Here is a 22,929-nt window from a genome sequence, read left to right on the forward strand (position 1 = left end):
GTACTCCATTGCAAGAAATGGTAAGACCAATGGTATAGATACAGCTGAATAACGAAAGATGATCAAAGAGATCAAATTACATCACAACCTGGAAAGCTTCCAAAGGGTTAAAACCCATATAGTAGTTTAACATGAGTCATGCATACATAAATGAAGGAAGCCCAGTACATAAGTAATTCAAGCTGAAGTCATATCAAATTTTGAAAATACCTGAGGTCATTATAGCAGATGGATATAGTCTCAAATCCCCAACACAAACGGCAAGGACACCTCGACGCGTTTCGCCGTGCGACCGGCTTCCTCAGGAGGTATAGGTGACTAGTAACGCATGTAGCCATTTATAGGAACACTGATCAGTTCTACCGGAAATAGAAGATACTACCCAGATTGCTTAGCGGAGCACTCCGTCTCCCCCCATATTATGTCGTCATCCTGTCACATGATAGTCAGTGAAAATGCAGTTCGGCCCTAAACGTTATTCATTACGCATGCGCGCATGATCATGTGATACTTAGATCACATGATCAAATCAGTATATAATACCTAAGTCCATCCCTATGTCGTCATTCTGTCACATGACATACCGGACTAAACATATCGTACTAGTTATAAAGAAAATCCCTAAACCTGCACGTGATCAAGTGATACTTAGATCACATGATCAGATCACTAATAGGTCCCAAACGGCATATATACATTTCAAATGTCATATATATCAAAAATAACAATATCAATGTCATCAAAATAACGAGCTAAATTGAACGCTATTTTTCACATCACACACGTAAATGCTTAAAGGGCCATACATTTAGAAAATATACCTTATTGACAATAACAGAAAATCCTTTATTAATATTTCAACAGACTAATTGCCTCAGAATGTCTTATAAAATTACATCCACATAAAAATATTTTTATAAAATCCGAAAAAAAATCTTTTTTTAATGGCTAGCTAACATTTAGGGCCGAACTGCATTTTCACTGACTATATCATTGGTCTTACCATTTCTTGCAATGGAGTACAATATGATCTAATATCTGTATAGTGTCTTACTTTCAGGGTTAAAACTAATGTTTATGGTCATTTATACATTCATATATTTATACCCTGTATATTTAAGTCCTATGTGTCAATTGTGATTTACATATAGCCTTAAATCCCCTGTTTGTCACTGTGTTTTCAACTTTGGCTTAACCATCTGCCCAGCTGCTATTTAGTTTTATGACTGTATTTGGTATAATAAAGACGTATTTAAATTTTTATATGATTGACTGAATATTATTTGGGGGTGTTTTTCCTTTTGTAAGTGCAACTGTAGTCTAACCTGACTTCAGGGGTCAACATAACAGATAATGGCCATTATCAGTAGTCAGAGAGAGGATAACACTGATAAGCCGAAAGATAAAGAACCTGGGAACTGGGAATTGATTATTTGTTTTTATATGTATCTAGTATATATATAGCCTCTTCCCCCCCTCCCTCCTGAAATCCTATCCCTGTGTCCAGTTACACATAAATATGCAGCCTGCAGAAAGTGTTTTTAGATATATCTGCAGAAGAAGCTGAGAGCTTCGAAATGTTATATTCTGTCATCATTATGAGTTAGCCATTAAAAAAGGTATCACCTACTGAAGACTTGCAAGTTTTTTTTTTTTTTTTTATATATATTAAAAACCTGTATCTTTTCTCCGCATGGAGGACACAGGGATATAAACAAACCTCTCTTTACACTCTATTTAAAGCCAGCTGATGCTTTTCTCCAAGGTATATTAACAGAGAAAGAAAAAGCTTACCTGGATATCAAAAATCCATCAGTTGCACTTTTCTATCATCTTCCGAAGGTGCATAAAGATATTAAGAATCCCCCCCGGGTGACCAATAATAACGCGTAATCTCTCAGAGTATGTGGACATTATATTGCAAAAATATGTGGTTAGATTACCTTCATATTTAAGGGACTCAGCAAAATTAATAGAGGAGATACTCCCTTTACAGTGGAAAAATACTTATCGTTGGGCTACCTCAGACGTAACCAGTTTATATAGTAACTAGAGATGAGCGAATGGCGTTCGATGGAATTGATATTCGATCGAATATCAGGCAGTTCAAGGTGTTCGATTCCAATCGAACACCAGGTGGCAAACTCACTAAAAATTTGATTCCCCTCCCACCTACCCTGGCGCGTTTTTTGCAACAATAACTGCACAGGGGAGGTGGGACAGGAAATACGACAATGGAGGCAGTGAAAAAAAATCGGAAAAAGGAATTGGCGGCCGGAAACAGATAACCTCCAATTTAGACGAATGGTGGATTTACCATTCGACTAATTTGGGACTGTGAACTGTATGAATGTAAGACAGGGACAGATCTACAGGCAGGGTTAGCTAGGGATAACCTTTATTTAGGGGGGAATGTCACTCACCCAGCTCTTTGGGGCTCTATCTTGTCGGGATCCCTGTCAGCTTGCGATATGCGCAAGCTGACTTTTTCCCGTAGGAATGCATTGGCCAGCGTTGATTGGCCGAATGCCCGTACACTGGCCAATCAACGCTGGTCAATGCATTCCTATAGTGAGATATAGCAGGGCCCGTGCGGTTAGCCTGGCTACTCCAGACACCGGAGATGAAAGAGCTCTGCACTACACGACTAGCTCATCTTGACTATTCCTTAGTACTACTAACACGCTCAGCTCAGCTATTCCTTAGTGTAATAGCCGTGCTGAGCGTGTTAGTAGTACTAAGGAATAGCCAAGCTGAGCATGTTAGTCTGCTGCATATCTGCCAGCTCTCCTACATGCTCAGCTTGGCTATTCCTTAGTACTACTAACACGCTCAGCTTGGCTATTCCTTAGTGTAATAGCCCAGCTGAATGTGTTAGTAGTACTAAGGAATAGCCAAGCTGAGCGTGTTAGTACTACAACCCCCCCACACACCAAACGGCCCCCCCAAACCCCTCCGATGTCCGTTTACCTGCAGCTCCCTGTTCTTGGTCCACGGTCCGGGTTTCAGAGCGCCCTGCCCCCGTCTCCCCAACTAGTATTATAGAGAAGGCAGGGCTTAGGAGAGTGTGGGCGAGTACTGGGTGGGGAAACTCCCCGCCCACACTCTCCTAAGCCCCGCCTTCTCTATAATACTAGTCGGGGGAGAGGGCGCTCTGAAGACCGGACAGAGGACCGCACCGGACCAAGAAGAGGAGCTGGGAGCTGCAGGTAAGTGGACAACGGTGGGGGGGAGGGGGCTAATCCGATACTGCACACTCAGCTCAACTGCTCTGGAATTGAGCTGAGTGCATGGCCCGATGTAGCAGAGCTGACAGATATAGCAGTCTGATGCAGCAGACTAACACACTCAGCTCTGCTGCATCAGACTGCTAACATCGGCCAGCTCTGCTACATCTCTAGTGTATCTGCAATACTCTCAACCATCCCTCCATCTACTCCTCCTGTCACACACATCTCGTGTGTAGCAGAGCTTAGCACACACTCAGCTCTGCTACATCTCTACAACAGAGTGTAAAGATGTAGCAGAGCTGAGTGTGTGCTGAGCTCTGTTACACCAGAGATATGTGTGACAGGAGGAGTAGCTGGAGGGATGGTTGGCAGTAGTGCAGAGCTGTGTGTGTGACAGTAGGAGTAGTTGGAGGGATGGTTGGGTGTAGCACGGCTAGCTCTGCTTCATCTCGCCCTAGGAATGCATTGACCAGCGTTGATTGGTCATTGTATAGCATTCGGCCAATCAACGCTGGTTCTGCCGGAGGAGGCGGAGTCTAAAATTAGACCAGAATGGAAAATTCTGTGAACCGATTTTAGACTCCTCAGGCAGAACCAGCGTTGATTGGCCGAATGCAGTACACTGGTCAATGCATTCCTATGGGAAAAAGTCAGCTCCGGCATATCACAAGCTGAAAGGGGATCCCGACATAATAAAAGTACTTGATGCCCCCAGACATGCTTCCCTGCTGTCCCAGTTGCATTGCAGAGGTGCTGGCATCATTTCCTGGGGTGTCATAGTGGACTTGGTGACTCTCCTGAGTCGAATGGTGGGATCCCCAGTAGCGAAGCATTTTCTCCCATAGACTATAATGGGATTCGATATTCATTCAAATAGTCGAATATTGAGCAGCTATTCAAAAACGAATATCGAACATTTTACTGTTCGCAGGAGACAGCGGCGTTCTGTGGCCGCCCAGGGATCCCCGGTGTCTGCTTGTTCAATGCACATGCTGAGAGTTATCTCAGGACACTGGCAGGCTGGGGCTGCGGCAGCCTACGCTGTGAACAAGGAGCACCCCAACTCCCTCCATCCCTAAGAGCGGGGAGCACGTCATCCCCCGGAGCTGCTGCTGCCCGACCTGCAAGTGTCAGGAGTGCTTGTTCACAGCGCAGGCTGAGAGTCGACTCTCAGCCTGCACTGTGAACAAGCAGACACCAAGGATCCCTGGCTGCATCCCGCGATCGACCCATATGTCCTTTGCTATCGACCAGTAGATTGCGATCGACGTACTGAGCACCCCTGGTGTAGAGTATCTAGTTCTTATTCTGAGGGATGATCGTGTTTACTTACTGACCCCGTCCTGCAGTGATAAGCGTCTCAGGCAGTGGTGTAACTATCGTAGAGGCAGCGGAGGCGGCTGCCACAGGGCCCGGGCCATTAGGGGGCCCGGTGACAGCCGCTACTGCTGCGTTTTTTTTATTTTTTTAAATAGGCCGATACGGGCCCTATTCACTTGCTGATCCTGGCTGGGCCGGGATCGGCAAGTGACACCGCGAGCCCACAAACACTATCATTATACTTGGGGGTCTTTGCAGACCCCCGAGTATAATGATCGGCCGACCGGGAGAGGTAAGGGAACATAACAAACAGTGTTACTTACCTCTCCACGATCCTGCCAGGCCTCCGTCATTCGTGTCTGACGTCACATGACCCGGGCCTGCTTCCCGGGTCATGTGATGTGCGACGTCATTAAAGCAGGACAAGAGCGGCGGGCGACAGCCTAGGAGCCGGGGGACAGGTAAGCAACTGTTTCTGTTTTTTTAATGTTTTTATTCCCCCGGGTCTCCGATTATTACTATAATAATTGTTTATGGGGTCCACAGTGGGACATAATACTGTATACAGGGGACACTATTGGGGATAACGCTGTGTGCAGGGGTCACTATGGGGGATAATACTGTGTGCAGGGGACACTATGGGGGATAATACTGTGTGTGCAGGGGACAATATGGGGGATAATACTGTGTGTGCAGGGGACACTATGGGGGATAAAACTGTGTGTGCAGGGGACACTATTGGGGATTGTCAGCAGCGGTATTAATCAGCACCTAGTCTCACTTGAGTAGCAAACAATGTGCATTTATTTAGCACAATATTGTGCAGGGGCCACTAATGGACATAATACTGTGTGCAGGGGCCACTAATGGACATAATACTGTGTGCAGGGGCCACTAATGGACATAATACTGTGTACAGGGGACACTATGGGCCATAATACTGTGTGCAGGGGCCACCATGGGGATAATACTGTGTGCAGGGGCCACCATGGGGATAATACTGTGTGCAGGGGCCACCATGGGGATAATACTGTGTGTGCAGGGGCCACTATTGGGCATAATACTGTGTGCAGGGCTTACTAAGGGACATAATAGAGTGCGGAGGAGGGGGTCGGTCGAGGTCTTCGGCATCGGTTTGGGGGGGGGGGGCATGTCAAAAGTTCGCCATGGGTCCCCGCCATTCCTAGTTACTGGTCTCGGGTGTCATGGTGACCAGTCCGGAACATCTATCCATTTAGATTCTGGGGGTGTGGTTTGCTGCCAAGCCTCCGGAGAGTTGAGATCGGATTGGTTGGTGGCAGCTTGTTGTTACATATATATAGAGCTGTGTAGCGAGCGCTCGCTGGCTTTATTATCACAAGTATCGGCGTCCACCATCGTCGCCGAGAACTGCGGTTTTAACCGAATTATGCTTGGGGTCTATTTACACTCTTATCTAACTCTCCTGATGAACTGATAGCTAATGAATGAGCTGTAAGGGAAACGCGTAGAGAGAATTACAATTTGAAAGAGACAACTACAATCGAGACAGGCTAGTAGAGGTTAATTGGAGTGCAATTGAGATAGCTACGTAGGGATATTGATAGGAATAGGTGTTCCTTTATATACGTTGGCCCTGTACTTACATACCTGAGACCAGTCTTTGTTTTCTTCCACACCCCGTTTGTCTTGTGTAATCCACTGTGGATAGGTTTATACCTTAGTCTGTGCCCTGACTTGCCCTATGTGATAAGAAACAACAGCTTACGCTAGGTCCACACTAGCGTTCGGGTCTCCGTTCTGAGCTTTCCGTCTTCTGCATGCAGTACATCTATGACTCACACTGTGTTTACTGGGTCACTTTACAACAGTGGATGGCTAATTAAGCGTTTTTGTATCTGGCACGCTTTCCTTTGAAGCGTGCAAGTTCTTTACAGTGTTTAGTGCAACCCCCCTCTTCACACTAGCTTAATTGCATTAATGTGTGATCCGTCCATAGTAATAAGAGGGTGCAAACACTGATCACTTTGTGTGTTATCACTATATATATATATATATGTCTTTTTAAATATTCTTAAATAAAGATTTACATTTTATAATTAATTGCCATACAGTTGTTCTAGTTGAGAAAAGACCACTCGTGTATATAAGACGTCAGAATAGCCTGCGCCGTTCCTTAGAAATACCATTTTTTACCGGTATGCAAATGAGTTTTCTCGCAGCGATGGGGGCGGGCCCCAGCGCTCAAACAGCGATGGGGGCGTCCCCACCGCTGCCAGAGAAGCGTCTCCAGTGCCGCCTCCTTCTTCATCCACAGCGTCATCTTCAATGTCTTCTTCCAGCGCAGGCTCGTAACTTCTAGGCTTCGGGCCTAGAGCAGAGCAGACTGCGCAGCTGCACAGGCCATGGGAAAATGGCCGCTAACAATACAATACTGTGCACTCTTTATTGATGCTGGGTAGTACATCCTATTTCATGGTGCATATGCTGGACATTGGGCGCAAGCGCAGTGAATCTGGAGTGTATTCCCTCTGCTTTAAGCTATGGAAGTGTTGAAGATGAGTCTAGTGATAACTAACACAATAAAATCGTCAAAAAAAAAAAAAAAAAACAGGAAAACTTGAAGTTCAGTCTTTTTAGCAACAAACAGATGAAGAAATCACAAGAAGCAACATTTAAATTTTAATTATTTTATTTAAAATCACATTTAATATAAAAAAGACCCCAAAACCACAAGACATTGTTCTAACAAAGCAAATAATATAAACAATCGCTATCTGGATACACTTGGATGAGCTGCCTTAAGTTTGTAAGAATGAAATGCATTTCTTCCTTGTGTGCACCATCACTTGACATCATCACCATCATCCATTAACAATAGATTTGTAGGATTTCTATAGTTATTCTTCCAATGATTGAGTCATACAGGGAATAAGACATATAGTAAAAGTCTACTAGTTGACTGATTGACCCATCTCATTGCAAATTAAATAATAGAAGGAATTTCCTGTTCCCTATATGTCAGAATAGTTGTGGCATATCTTTGTTACACACAGTTTTTACTCCAAAGATGAGCCAATTCCAAATTCCTGCACCCTGCTCATCACTTTTACAAGAGTAGACAGAGAAGAGAAAATTGCAAGGAGGACCCGGTCAGAGATACCGAAAAATTGGTCTGAGTTATACAGGAAACCCTGGCAATGACATTGGATTCCATTCTGTGCGCCTGAATTTTTAAGAGACAGAATGGCACTCTTAATAAATTCTCCCCAAAATTTGGAAGAGTTTATAGTAAGAGACCATGACATCTGATCACTATAAGCTGTAAAGAGATGAAGAAATTTGGGGGACATACTATTAATAATGTCAGCAGGATTCGGAAAGCAATTGAACAGAACCAAGTAATAATAATAATAATAATAATAATTATTATTATTATTATTTCCCCTAATTGCACCATTTATTCTCCTTGCATATCATCAAACAAGAGGTAAATAGACTTTGGTATATCAGAAGAGAGGAACATGCTTATGAGTGGCAATTGCCTGTAGCTATGAGTGAGGGGACACAGCCAGGACCCTATTACCTATATCAGGGGCCTATTATACCCAATCCATTATGAAGCTGACTTGGAAACAAACCCGAACTGAATGATATCTACTCAAGAGGCCGGAGGACACAATCTATGTGCAAGGAAAGATGTCTTTATTACCGATATAGGAAAGGATTCTTTACAGTAACAGCACAATGCTCAAAAGTATTGGACAATGTAAGACAAGGTGTTTATCCTACAAGGGATCTTGCCTTGTCTCCTTTTGCTTAGATCTCAGGGATATATCCCAAAGCCCTCCTGTAAACCAAAGCTACCAAATAATCCAGATAACAATATAACTTGAATCACTAGAAAATATCATAAATCTTATATAAAAATATATTAATAAAGAACAAATATATATATATTTATTGAATATTGAAAAAATTAAGGATTGTCACAATGTAGATATTATGGTTTTTTTTACATTGGAAAAAACATTCACATTTAAAGGAAAAAAATAAATTGCTTACAAAATTAAAGTGACTCAGTATTTTAGAATTGCTGAATTGTAGAGGATTGAATTATAACACCAAATGTACCTACCCCCTATATACAGAAAGGTGACGCCTTTCATAAGGCCGAACTGCAATACCATATGCAACCTGTAGGCGGCTGGGGCAGTGTTTCTAACCTTTCTTTTAGAATACCGTACAACCACTTCTTGTAAAAAAAAAAAAAAAAAAAAAGTATGGATGTTAGTATATTGTAATATGAATGTGAAATTGTCTCTGTAAGCAAATGAAATATGTGATGTCACCAGAACATCATCATGTCAGCCCAACACTGCAGATAGATAGGTTAGGTTAGGGTCACCGGAATCAAATAGTGTTTTCCCCTTGTGAATCAATGTATCCATAACCAAGATATTGCTATTTTTGCAAAGTCGTTCTTTGGAACAACATGGGAGGTGTCACTTTCATCTTTGGAGCAATGGCGGTGACCTCGTTGCTCCAAAGAGTATATTTGCATATTGACAAAAACAATGATATCTCAGCAACGGGGGTAACGATTCACAAGGGGAAAACACTGTGATTCAGGTGACCCTAACCTATCTATATGCAGGACAGAGTTCATAATGGCAGACTCCCTTTAAGAGACGATAAGGTACTGTCTATATAACCCTAGTACATATCATCTTATAAAAATCTAAGACATTAGTGGTTCTACCCTAGAACTTCGAAGCTGCAGCAAGAAGGAGCAAGAACATTTTATAAGTTTTGTGCAATTTTTGCAACTTCACATATAAATGAAATACAATAAAGTAATGTACAATAGCTATGTAGTATTCTGTAACATGGAGCAGGAAAGATATGGCCAGGTTACTGAATGATAGATATTTCGTACTGTCCTGAGGCTGATACTAAAGTTTTTATCTTCCCGCACCAAAGATACACCAAGAACAAGGTAAAGGATCACAGAATATAATTCAATGGTTACATCAGGCAGGAAAGGAGCAGATTTACATCATTGCACGAAGTGGGGGCAGCATAGCCGAACTCCACCGATCACGCTTTCTTCTTCACCGCCCTCTGGCGCCTCCAACAGTCGGTGTCCAGCAATATTTAGCGGCCACATGTTTTCTGAAGAAAAGCAAACACAAGATGGGTCAGGAAAGGAAATCACAGCAAATCAATTATACCTACAGAAACGCCGGCGGATTCCCTATGGGTATAATATAAGAAGAAAGGAAATCTCTGCGGACTCTCGGTTAAAGGTGCTGTGGGAAAAACCGCACCTTATCCTAAAGGTCCTCTTTGATATCGGAAGTCAGAGATCAATCAGAAACACAGTCATGTAGGTCAGTATTGGACACGTGAATACCCCCCTGACTGTGAGATGAATACCCCTGTGAGACACCCATTAAAGGGGTTGTAAAATCTTCTGTCTTCCTGCTTTGTTGCGTCATTGGTGGCGGGGTCACATATGCAAAGCCAAGCGGTGAGATGTTGCTGGCCCTGCGTGCGCGCTCATAGACCAGTCTAGCCTTCACAATGCGAATACAGACCCGACATCCGCCTCTCTATTACAGCGGATGCCGGGTCTGTATTCACATATACAAAGCCAAGCAGCTGCAGAAGCGATGCTGCTATTCCGCTCCTCCACCCCCCTGGAATAGCAGCATCGCTCCTGCCGCTGCTGGCTTCATGCAGGGCAGGGGCATAGCGATGTTGCTGGCATCTGTGCTGGCGTCTGTGCATCTGTGCCGGCGTCTACACTCCCCGGCATCCGCCTCTCTATTACAGCGGATGCCGGGTCTGTATTGGCGGCCCCTTCCCCCCAAAGGGTAAACTACCCCCTCCCCCTCCAGGCTCGCTCCCGTGCACTTAGCCCCTCCCCCCTCAGTGCAGCAGAGACCAGATAAGTCAAGGGATGTGTCAAAAAAAGAAAAAATGAATAAAGTAAGATAGTGGAGAAACAAAGCAGTTTTACTGAAGCAATGTATTTAGGAAAAGTCTTACATTCACATTATCAAGCAGTATAGATAGGATCCTTGTGATGGGACAACACCTTTAAAAAAGTCACTGTCATGTGAATGTAGCCTAAGTCTTTCTTTTAGGGCTTATTCACACGACACAGCCATCACGAAGCCACCTATGAGCCTATTCACATTTCTGGACAATTGTATATGGTTTTCTATAAAACAGACGTGTTTTATCTTTGTCCGTTTTGTATAAAAAATTTTACCAAAATTTTCACATGGCAATCCAACTGAAGCCATAAGATGAAATGCCACAAGGGATCGGTAAAGAAAGAACCCAAAGGATAATTCAGGAAATATACAATGAAATATTCACAACTTACCTTGAAATGCGGCTTGTGCTTGTCTAGTTTTGCCATTAAATTTTTTACCCAAGCCGAGTTGGGTGGGGCGCACAAGTGCCTGTTCTTACGGGTGACAAATCTAGGTAGAAAGGGAACATTTATTAGGTCCATTACACAATTGACAATGTCCCATGACACTTTATATATCTAGACGTATCTGGCGGACACTTACATAATGGCATCGAGATAGCAGCCCTGGGCCGCAGTCTGCTGCATGTAGCACTTCACATTGTTATAGGGAATCTCCTTGTCTTTGGTGGTCAGGCAACAGTCAGACGTCAGCATAGTAGCAGAAGACACTGCAAGAATGACAATGTTTAGTGCATAATACAGATTGATATAAAAGGGATCTTGTCATGATAAAATGCAGTGGAATCTACCAGCGGCATGTTATAGAGCAGGAGGAGTGGAGCAGATCGATATATCACATTGCGAGACAGGATTTAAGATTATCCTTTATTTACTCATTTATAGGGCAGGACTTCATAAACATGGCTGCTTTCTTGTGACATCATGTGCTTTGATCACATGGCCTTTCTGCAGCTCAGTCCCATTCATTTTAATGGGATGGAGATGTGGTATTGTCATGTGATAAACACACGTGATGTCACTTCCCGAGAAGAAGAAGAAAGCAGCCATGTTTTTGAATCCAGCACAACCCCTTCAAATTTCTGTTCTTCCAGCGCTTAGGAGTCTAGTGGGCGTGGCTAATTAATTATTGACAGCAATATGTATGCATATTAATAAAGGGAAAGGTGTCATCACTGGTTAGGACCACCCACATGACTACTTAGCCTATGAACAGTGGGTTAAAGGAATAAATGACAAGTTATACTGGAACGTTTCTAACAATACACTTGTGACAGATATCCTTGTATTACTACAGATGGAAGAAGTGTAATATATTTTCTATCCTATAAAGCAGTTGCTAAAATTATATAAATTTTTATAACAAAACGTGGTCAGATTGTCTAAGCCATTGGTCTCCAACCCACGGATCTCTGGCTGTAATGAAACCACAATTCCCAGCATTGCCTGACAGCCTCTATTATACTGAGGAGCTGCATTCACTATTTTGCAGGCTTCAGAGCTGAAATTTCCCAGCTCTCCGTTTGTTCACCTTGCTTTGGTGATTTGCAATCTTGAAAGTGTCATCTTTAGATCTAAGACCCCTTCACTAAGCAGATAGATAGATAGATAGATAGATAGATAGATAGATAGATAGAACGTTTCATTTATTATTAACACTCCATTAACTTGTACTGAAACCTCTCTGGTCTAATATAGTAGCCATTGTAGACACCGCAGCTTCTTCCTTTTCTTTTTGTGGTATAACAATGTATCCTTGTGATATAATATGTACCGACAACACCACAATACTATTTCATGTATTCTACATACTAAACAATAAAATTGCACAGTAGACGCACATTTAACGCATGTTCCTAAGTCATATGTTAAACTGATGCCTATATACTGTATATTGTATGCATTGAATAGTATAGCTGGTTGCAGTATACGGTAACTTGCAGAAAAAAAAAAAAAAAAAAAAAAAAAAAAAAAAAAAAAAAAAATCGGAAACCCAGTCGTATACTTCCAAATGGTTGCCCAAAGATCACTACTTTGGTTTCATTTTTTATAATGGGATGTTTAATGTAAATTCGGCCCCTGGAGCAAACCCCCCCCCCCCCTCCTTCCTCAATCCCCCGCACATTTGTGCAGGGGAAACACAATGTAAATTATATATCTTATAACAAGGCAGACTAATGTGTCAAATGTTAATACAAGGGACATTACAGTAATAGAAAGCAGAAAGCACAATGTACAACCCCGTTACCTTATGGACCCCATTAACTTATAATAGGATCCATCAGTTTCCACTGTGGTTTGCATCATTGATGGGAAATGTAAGCATGCAGTGTAATCTGTTCATGAAATCTGCAGAGCTTGCCAATAGTGGCGTCTTCAATGACAGTGTGAACAGAACCCAGCATGGTCATCCATAAGGATATGTTTCCCTTGTCCAGCTGTTGTGGAGCTAGAATAGATAGCATGCATACAATATTAAAGCTAATCAAGCATGCTGGGAATTGTAGTGTCAAAGGTTGCTGACCCCTGCTCTTGTCCATACCTGTCCTATCTACAGTATACAGAGCAACCTGATACATTCAACTGAAACAAACACCATTAGCTCTCCATCACCAAAGTTGCTGAGAGTAAAGATCAATTAATACCAATCCATCCTCAGTAATCTCCAACCTGTAGCCTCCAGCTATAACTACAACCCCCTCCGAACCCTGCCGGAGTTGTAGGATTGGATTGACCATTGCGTTACCGAAGACCATAGACAATAAAGTTTCTATACAGCCACACTATATTCCTGCAGTCCCAGAAAATTGTGAAAAACAAAAAAAATCCAAAAATGACAAATTAAAAATGTAAAAAATAAAAGAATCTGCCAAATAAATTATCATTTAGAGAAAGAGTTCTTACCTTGGGAAATCACATACATGGAGGAGACCACAAGGAGCACAACGAGGGTAGTCGGGGCCATCGCTGGAGTAAGGACAGATGTTCACAGCTGGAATATGGATACATCCACTCTGTGAGGTTGTCAGACTCGCTGTGATCGGTGCAGGACAGCAGCTGTATTTATCCTCAAGCTTCACTTTCACTACTGTATTTTATGGCCAGCCCTTGTATACACACAAAGGTAGTGCAGAGGGCTGGATTGCTGGTATCCCCCCTCCTCCAATATTTGGAGGGGTGGTCCAAGCTCTAAAATTCCCCTTTTGCAATGTATTTCCCCTTACATTTTGGAGAGATTCCTGATATTCTAGTTATTCGTCTTCTCCTTGTGTAATAAATAAACCCCCCCACCCCCCAATAAACCCTGAAAAGACTGTTTGCAAAGCAAGGTTAAGTTTATAGCACAGGCTCTGCTCCTGCAGAAATATAAGGAGGGGGGTCATGTGGTGTTCATTTTAAGAAAGACTGATGTCTCTATCTGGAAACAGAGGCTGGGGCTACATGGTGACTTTTAATTTATGATATGAGGATTATACTTTTGCAATGTAATGTAATGCATCTAATGATTGTCTAAATGCGACCTGTGACCGTGAGCCACAGTTATATGATAGAGGAGAAAATCTGAGCTCTGTGGTATATAGGGTTATATGATCGAGGGAGAGAAGCTGAGCTCTGAAATATATAGGTTATATGATAGAGGGGAGAAGCTGAGCTCTGTGATATATAGTGTTATATGATAGAGAAGAGAAGCTGTGCTCTGTGATATATAGGGTTATATGATAGAGGAGAGAAGCTGAGCTCTGTGATATATAGGGTTATATGATAGAGGAGAGATGCTGAGCTCTGTAATATATAGGTTATATGATAGAGGAGAGAAGCTGTGCTCTGTGATATATAGGGTTATATGATAGAGGAGAGAAGCTGAGCTCTGTGATATATAGGGTTATATGATAGAGGGAGAGAAGCTGAGCTCTGTGATATATAGTGTTATATGATAGAGGGGAGAAGCTGAGCTCTGTGATATATAGTGTTATATGATAGAGAAGAGAAGCTGTGCTCTGTGATATATAGGGTTATATGATAGAGGAGAGAAGCTGAGCTCTGTGATATATAGGGTTATATGATAGAGGAGAGAAGCTGAGCTCTGTGATATATAGGGTTATATGATAGAGGAGAGAAGCTGAGCTCTGTGATATATAGGGTTATATGATAGAGGAGAGAAGCTGAGCTCTGTGATATATAGGGTTATATGATAGAGGAGAGAAGCTGAGCTCTGTGATATATAGGGTTATATGATAGAGGAGAGAAGCTGAGCTCTGTGATATATAGGGTTATATGATAGAGGGAGAGAAGCTGTGCTCTGTGATATATAGGGTTATATGATAGAGGAGAGAAGCTGAGCTCTGTGATATATAGGGTTATATGATAGAGGAGAGAAGCTGAGCTCTGTGATATATAGGGTTATATGATAGAGGAGAGAAGCTGAGCTCTGTGATATATAGGGTTATATGATAGAGGGAGAGAAGCTGAGCTCTGTGATATATAGGGTTATATGATAGAGGAGAGAAGCTGAGCTCTGTGATATATAGGGTTATATGATAGAGGAGAGATGCTGAGCTCTGTAATATATAGGTTATATGATAGAGGAGAGAAGCTGTGCTCTGTGATATATAGGGTTATATGATAGAGGAGAGAAGCTGAGCTCTGTGATATATAGGGTTATATGATAGAGGGAGAGAAGCTGAGCTCTGTGATATATAGTGTTATATGATAGAGGGGAGAAGCTGAGCTCTGTGATATATAGTGTTATATGATAGAGAAGAGAAGCTGTGCTCTGTGATATATAGGGTTATATGATAGAGGAGAGAAGCTGAGCTCTGTGATATATAGGGTTATATGATAGAGGAGAGAAGCTGAGCTCTGTGATATATAGGGTTATATGATAGAGGAGAGAAGCTGAGCTCTGTGATATATAGGGTTATATGATAGAGGAGAGAAGCTGAGCTCTGTGATATATAGGGTTATATGATAGAGGAGAGAAGCTGAGCTCTGTGATATATAGGGTTATATGATAGAGGAGAGAAGCTGAGCTCTGTGATATATAGGGTTATATGATAGAGGAGAGAAGCTGAGCTCTGTGATATATAGGGTTATATGATAGAGGGAGAGAAGCTGTGCTCTGTGATATATAGGGTTATATGATAGAGGAGAGAAGCTGAGCTCTGTGATATATAGGGTTATATGATAGAGGAGAGAAGCTGAGCTCTGTGATATATAGGGTTATATGATAGAGGAGAGAAGCTGAGCTCTGTGATATATAGGGTTATATGATAGAGGGAGAGAAGCTGAGCTCTGTGATATATAGGGTTATATGATAGAGGAGAGAAGCTGAGCTCTGTGATATATAGGGTTATATGATAGAGGAGAGATGCTGAGCTCTGTAATATATAGGTTATATGATAGAGGAGAGAAGCTGTGCTCTGTGATATATAGGGTTATATGATAGAGGAGAGAAGCTGAGCTCTGTGATATATAGGGTTATATGATAGAGGGAGAGAAGCTGAGCTCTGTGATATATAGTGTTATATGATAGAGGGGAGAAGCTGAGCTCTGTGATATATAGTGTTATATGATAGAGAAGAGAAGCTGTGCTCTGTGATATATAGGGTTATATGATAGAGGAGAGAAGCTGAGCTCTGTGATATATAGGGTTATATGATAGAGGAGAGAAGCTGAGCTCTGTGATATATAGGGTTATATGATAGAGGAGAGAAGCTGAGCTCTGTGATATATAGGGTTATATGATAGAGGAGAGAAGCTGAGCTCTGTGATATATAGGGTTATATGATAGAGGAGAGAAGCTGAGCTCTGTGATATATAGGGTTATATGATAGAGGAGAGAAGCTGAGCTCTGTGATATATAGGGTTATATGATAGAGGAGAGAAGCTGAGCTCTGTGATATATAGGGTTATATGATAGAGGGAGAGAAGCTGTGCTCTGTGATATATAGGGTTATATGATAGAGGAGAGAAGCTGAGCTCTGTGATATATAGGGTTATATGATAGAGGAGAGAAGCTGAGCTCTGTGATATATAGGGTTATATGATAGAGGAGAGAAGCTGAGCTCTGTGATATATAGGGTTATATGATAGAGGGAGAGAAGCTGAGCTCTGTGATATATAGGGTTATATGATAGAGGAGAGAAGCTGAGCTCTGTGATATATAGGGTTATATGATAGAGGAGAGAAGCTGAGCTCTGTGATATATAGGGTTATATGATAGAGGAGAGAAGCTGAGCTCTGTGATATATAGGGTTATATGATAGAGGAGAGAAGCTGAGCTCTGTGATATATAGGGTTATATGATAGAGGAGAGAAGCTGAGCTCTGTGATATATAGGGTTATATGATAGGGCAGAGAAGCTGAGCTTTTATTTATGTTAGTAGATTGCAATGATAGAAATCACATTGTATATCATTATTATCAGGTTTGGTTCCATTACACCTATATACTTACCATACATCGCTGTGTCACTGTACTTCCTTCCAGTCTGTGCGGATCTTATTAATTACATGACAGTGCTGAAAATTCTTGGCAAGAACCTATTAAGTTTCATTTCTTTCAAATCCGTAATTTGTATGGTTTTGTTTCACATCTGGAAGGGGGAGGGGGTAATCACTGACAAATGTTTTCGGAAGAGAGGATCAGGCTTTATCTGCTGAGAATATTTTCTGAGACAGGGAATTTCCATGAAGAACATAGATTTAGTCTATACAGGATTCTGAGAAGAGTAAACCATTGCATCTAAATACAGCTGGAGAGGCCGGTGGAGCATGTTTAGCCAAAAAACTGATAGAGGTGACTTAGAGTAAAGAAATATTCATTGTCTAGATTTTGGAGGAGTGGAAATAGGGCAGTATAGTAGTAATAATAGACAGATAAGTCTCCGGCTTTAACTCCTTCCCGCATCTTTTGTTTTTTACTTTCCAAAACCTATAACTTTTTATTATTCTATTCACAAATGTGTGTGAGGGCTTATTTTTTGTGGGACAAATTCTGCTTCCTAGTGGTACCACTTAATATTCTGTTCAATATACTGGGACCCTGGAATAAAAAAATTCAGTATGGGGCTGAATTAGTAAAGGACTATATTTGGACCATTTTCTTATTTTTTTTTTTTTTTTTTTTAATGTAGATTGTAAGCCCACATAGAGCACACAATGTACATTTTTCCCCTATCAGTATGTCTTTTTGGAATATGGTATGGAAATCCATGCAAATCCATGCAGATGGTTTTTTGTCCTTGGTGGGATTTGAACACCAGGACTCCAACGTTGCAGGGCTGCAGTGCTAACCACTGAGCCACCGTGTGGCTCCTCCTTTTTTTGTATGGCGTTCACTGTGCATTCAAAATGACATGTTACCTATAGTCTGCAGGTTGTTTAGGTCACGGCTAGATTTTTAGTTATACTCGAGTATATACATATATACTCGAGTATAAGCCAAATTTTTAAGCACAGTTTTTGTGCTGAAAAAGCCCCCGTCGGGAAGGCATTAATAGGAGCACTGCAGCACTGAATTCCAAATGGGGGGGAAAAACCCAGTCCTCAAGCTCAGGGAAGGGGCAGACAGACAACCAAAACACCCCCTCCCCTTCCCCAGCACCAGCATCTACTGCACTCAGAAACTCCAACCATTTTAATTTTAGAAATTTTTCAGTAGCTGCTGCATTTCCCGCCTCGGCTTATACTCGAGTCAATAAGTTTTCCCAGTTTTTTGTGGTAAAATTAGGGGCCTCGGCTTATATTCGGGTCCGCTTATACTCAAGTATATACGGTATTTAGGTTTTGTTATACCTTTACAAAAAAATAAACAAATATTTGTAAAAAAGAAAAAAAAAATTCAGACAACCATAACCTTTTTTTGTATTTCCATGAACACAGCTGTGTAAGGTGTTTTTTTGTGCAAGCTGTAATTTTTATCATTTTGCGGGATGATGTTTCATTGGCATTGGTATCACTTTTTTTTTTTTTTTAATCAAAATTATTTATAGAGGTAAAACGTTAAATAAATGGTGGTTTGGCCATTTTCAGATTTTTCCCACTATGGTGTTCATCCTATTTCTGGGTTTATAGTCCAAATATTTTTAGCTGCTGAGATTTCAATTTTTTTTTTTTTTAATCTTATTTACTTTTATTTGTAATCTAGGATAATGGAAATCAATAGAAATTTTATTTTTTTTCCCCTATCTTTTTTTTTTTTTTTTTGGACCATCAGGGGACCTGAACTAAAGGATCACCAATATAATATCCTGGGGCAACATGGTGGCTCAGTCGTTAGCACTGAAGCCTTGCAGTGCTGGAGTCCTGGGTTTGGATCCCACCAGGAACAACATCTTCCTATTCTACAAAGACGTACTGGTAGGAAAATAAATGTACATTGTGATCCCTATAATGGGCTCACAATCTACATTAAAAAAATATCCTCTTATGCTAATGTAAAAATTTAAAAATCCATGCATGACCGAGGCAACATGGTGATACCCATGGTGGTACCCGCCAATCTTTAGAGGCAAGGTCACATTTGACCATGTCATCAGTAGGGTTAATGTCCACAATCATAGAAAACAGGTTCTGAGTGGGCGCCATGTTTAATATCCTGAGATCTGCCATGCTATTATGATTGATATCAGAACAAGGTTAAATTGAGAAACCTCAAGAAACATCACAAGAGAGGAGAAAAAAAACATGTAGGAAAAAAAGGTTTAAAATGTAACTTGTAAGTCGGATTATCGATCTAAGGTTTAGGCATACAGTATTTTCTTGCCTGCATTACACATTCCTGGCAGCCGCCTCTCCATTCTCACATTCATTCTTGTGTACAAAATGTCAACCTGAAATATCAGAATATTGGGTAAATGATGACACCTCCAATTCCTAGATCCTAATACCCAAGTGTATTCATTATTCCTGTATCACTTCTCAGTATGAATGATCCCAGTTACGTCCCAGTTATATCCCAGTTACCCCAACATGTTTCTTACAAATGAGGACTACGATGAGGACTACGTGTTTGCCAACTGGTATTCTCATTGATGATTGTGAGGCTTCCATGAGTCCCCGGCTGCGAGTGCCCTCACTTATATACACCCTATAAGTGGGGTGGAATTGGGAATCTGCTGATGGATTCCTTCTGTCTGTTACAAGGAGTTTTTAGAGGTTCCCATTGTAACGGTTTTGGGTCTGGTTTGGAGTCTAAGGTTGCTACCACCTGGATGGAGACTTACTTGTAAGGCTGGAAACGTGGTCGGGAGCTAGCCAAGGGTTCGGTAACAGTCGAGCGGTGAGGTGCCAAATCAAAGTCCAAGGAATCGTCCGAAGGGAAAGCCAGAGGTCGGTACACAAGGTGAGCGTCAGAGTTTGAGGAGAGAGCAAATACCGTGGTCAGGGACAAGCCAGTAGTCAGTACACGAGACGAGACGAGACGAGATGAGACGAGATGAGACGAGATGAGACGAGCATCTGGGTTGATAGCAGGGCAGTAAGGCAGCTTGATCATATGCAGAGCACAATAATTTCACAAAGCAGGAAGTGCAAGGCTGGGCTTAAATAGGAAGCACAATCAGAGAACAGGGTGGAGCAACCCAGAGAGGCAGGAACTAGAATTAGAGCCAGCGGGAACTAGGCTCGGATCAGCACTGGAGCTGTCCAGAAGGCTGAATAACTCAGTTTGCAGAGCTACCGCCTGGGACACTGCAGTCCCTAGGTTCAAATCCTGCCACCCATATTGGATGTTGGATATTGGAAGTGGTGGCAGTAGAGAACGTAGTTGTGTAGCCTTGAGGTTTCTCAATACCTAGCTTCTTCTTCTGGACACAGGTGGTTCCTTTAGCTTGTACTATTGGTTTAACAGATTACCCACATTTCGGAGGTCCTTTCTCCATTCAGGGACTTCATCCTTTTGTGTTTTTTGTGTTCTGCTCATCAAGAATTTTTTTTTTCCTTAAGGAAAATGTGAGCATTTAATAGCAACAACAAACCAGGGTTAAGCTGTAGTTTCTTCAATATCCTAAAACTAGGCCATGGACAACCCCTTTAATACCATCATTGCTCACATACAATGGGGGAAATTCATCAATTCCTCTAGGCCAGTTTCCTAAATAGAGGGATGAAATTGTTGTGCACATTTGGTGCAAGGTACTTTCTTGTGCCAAATGTGTGCCATGAGACCCAATCCGCACCTTCCTTGGCACACATTGTAGAAATGTGGGTGGAGTGGGGTGGGCTGGGGTGTTGATGCCTCGGCCTGACATATTCATTGTAACTCACACCATGAATTATAATAGCAATTTACACCAGTTCCTAAGTGATGTAGATTTCCATTCTGGTGCAGGAGCCTCTTTATCAGTCTCCGTTCAGGGATTCTGTTCACCATTCCACTTGCAAGCAGGACTTATTTCTCCGCATTTTTCCACCATTTTGAGATGGAAACCCAATAGACCCCATTATAGTCTATGGGGTCTGCAGGTTTCCGAGGGTATCCACTTTTTTAAGCGGATTAGATCTCCATTCGGAGGTGTCCAAGTGCCCCTCCCCTCTCCCGAATGGAAACCTGAACGCAGGTGTGAACCTAGCATAAACTTGTCTTAATAAATTTGTAGAAATAAAAAATCAAATGTCCATCAAGTATTATAAATAATAAGAAATACAGCGATAGACAACCAGCTACACATAGGGTTGTCTTTTGCCGACCTCCATTTTTATTCAAGAGTCTAGATCCCATCACCACTTTGTCCATTCCCATGGTGTTAAGCAGATGTGTTTGTGACCGAGCACATATTATAAAAAAAAAACAAAAAAAAAAAAACAAAAAAAAAAAAACTGCATGTACTTGTGCTTGGGGGAAGGATTATTCCATAATCATATGGGTTATAGCTGGCCATGACATGTCTAAGCACAACATGTAAAACTATATCATCAGCTCTGCACCTCAAGTGCTAATGTTATCTGGAGGGGCCGAACAATCACACTCTTATATTTTCCTTCTTTACAACTATAAGAACTCACAAAATTCCCCAAGACCGACTGCCAAATCAAATAATCTCAATTGTATTAATAAGAATTCCAACTAAATTCTAAAAAAGATTTCACAAAATGTATATCGAAAAACTAAGAACTTCATTACATGAATCACAATAAAGGAGGTGTCTAATGCAAGTTCTGGCTGAAAGGACTACTGACCACATCAAGATAAAATGTCCACTTTGTCCCAAGTGCAATGCTGTAGTGCTCCAGTGACATTTCACAAATATTTTCAAGGCTTGTCTGGTAGTTTTGTTTCAGACTAAACTTGTTTATTCAGACCTTAACGTATAATAAGTAGAGGCTCAGGGGAGGCGTGGGGATACTATGTTGGGCCTTAGCCTTACTCTTTTATCTTTCTTTTGTTTGTGGGCTCTTTCAGCTGACATCAGCAGACTTAGGGGTCACTTGGGGCGCCAATATCATGAAGCGTCATAATTAGAGCGAGTAGTATTCGATCGAGTAGGTATTCGAAATACTCGTACTCGATCGAGTACCACTCGCTATTCGAATGTAAAAATTCGATGCAGAACCAGCGTCGATTGGCCGAATGCTATACAGTCGGCCAATCAACGCTGGTTCTTCTCCTACCTTTAGAAGTCTTCTCCGCGCAGCGTCCCCGCGGCGTCTTCCGGCTCTGAATTCACTCTGCCAGGCATCGGGCCTGGGCAGAGCTGATTGCGCATGCCCGTGCTACAAGAAAATGGCCGCTTTGACTGTAAGCGGTCATTTTCTTGTTGTGTGGGCATGCGCATTCAGCTCTGCCCAGGCCCGATGCCTGGCAGAGTGAATTCAGAGCCAGAAGATGCCGCGGGGACGCTGCACGGAGAAGACTTCTCGGAGGATCCATCCCGACCCTCACTCGTGGGCTTGGTAAGTTCAATTTGATCGAATGTTGCCTACCCCTGAAACGAGCATTTTTCCCCCATAGACTATAATAGGATTCGATATTCGATTCGAGTAGTTGAATATTGAGGGGCTACTCGAAACGAATATCGTGTATTTAACTACTCGCTCATCTCTAGTTATAATGCTTACACACCTACCCTGGGCCTCTATTTATTGTACTCTGTGTGTATAATAGTAGTCGTGAGTGGCAGCCAAGGGTGGGTTGAGCAGAAGGGAGAAGTATAAGAACTTCCTATATATTTCCTAGTCCTTTTGTAGCCATTCCTGGATTTTGCTCAGCAATATCTACAACAAAAATAGTTGAGTTTTCGCAACGTGAGCCTTAGCCTTAAAGCTGCAGTGTCGTTTTTTCGTGATGATAAATCTTGGATGTTTTGATAGATGTCCCGGCTTCAGATAATGAGCTCACTATGTAAATTGGTTGCAGACAGGCGGCTTCTATAGACCGTATTACAGGAGTCAG

At 41.9% G+C, this 22,929-nt stretch overlaps 1 protein-coding gene across 2 annotated transcripts; it reads right to left on the reverse strand.

The window, feature by feature from the left end:
• Window positions 1-9,600: 9,600 nt before the first annotated feature.
• Window positions 9,601-13,564, reverse strand: LOC142192101 (C-C motif chemokine 19-like). 2 transcript variants are annotated; one of them, XM_075262394.1, is made up of 4 exons: window positions 13,441-13,564; window positions 11,120-11,246; window positions 10,927-11,026; window positions 9,601-9,704 (listed from the first exon to the last, which is right to left on the reverse strand). In XM_075262394.1, the coding sequence occupies exons 1-4, from the start codon at window positions 13,499-13,501 to the stop codon at window positions 9,687-9,689; spliced, it is 306 nt and encodes a 101-aa protein (XP_075118495.1). In that variant the 5' UTR covers window positions 13,502-13,564; the 3' UTR covers window positions 9,601-9,686. The 2 variants fall into 2 exon arrangements, with proteins under 2 accessions (XP_075118495.1, XP_075118494.1); XM_075262393.1 differs by having other exon boundaries at window positions 13,458-13,558.
• Between the last annotated feature and the right edge of the window lie 9,365 nt (window positions 13,565-22,929).

The sequence above is a fragment of the Leptodactylus fuscus genome, chromosome 1 (genome assembly GCF_031893055.1).
Source record: "Leptodactylus fuscus isolate aLepFus1 chromosome 1, aLepFus1.hap2, whole genome shotgun sequence".
NCBI lineage: Eukaryota > Metazoa > Chordata > Amphibia > Anura > Leptodactylidae > Leptodactylus > Leptodactylus fuscus.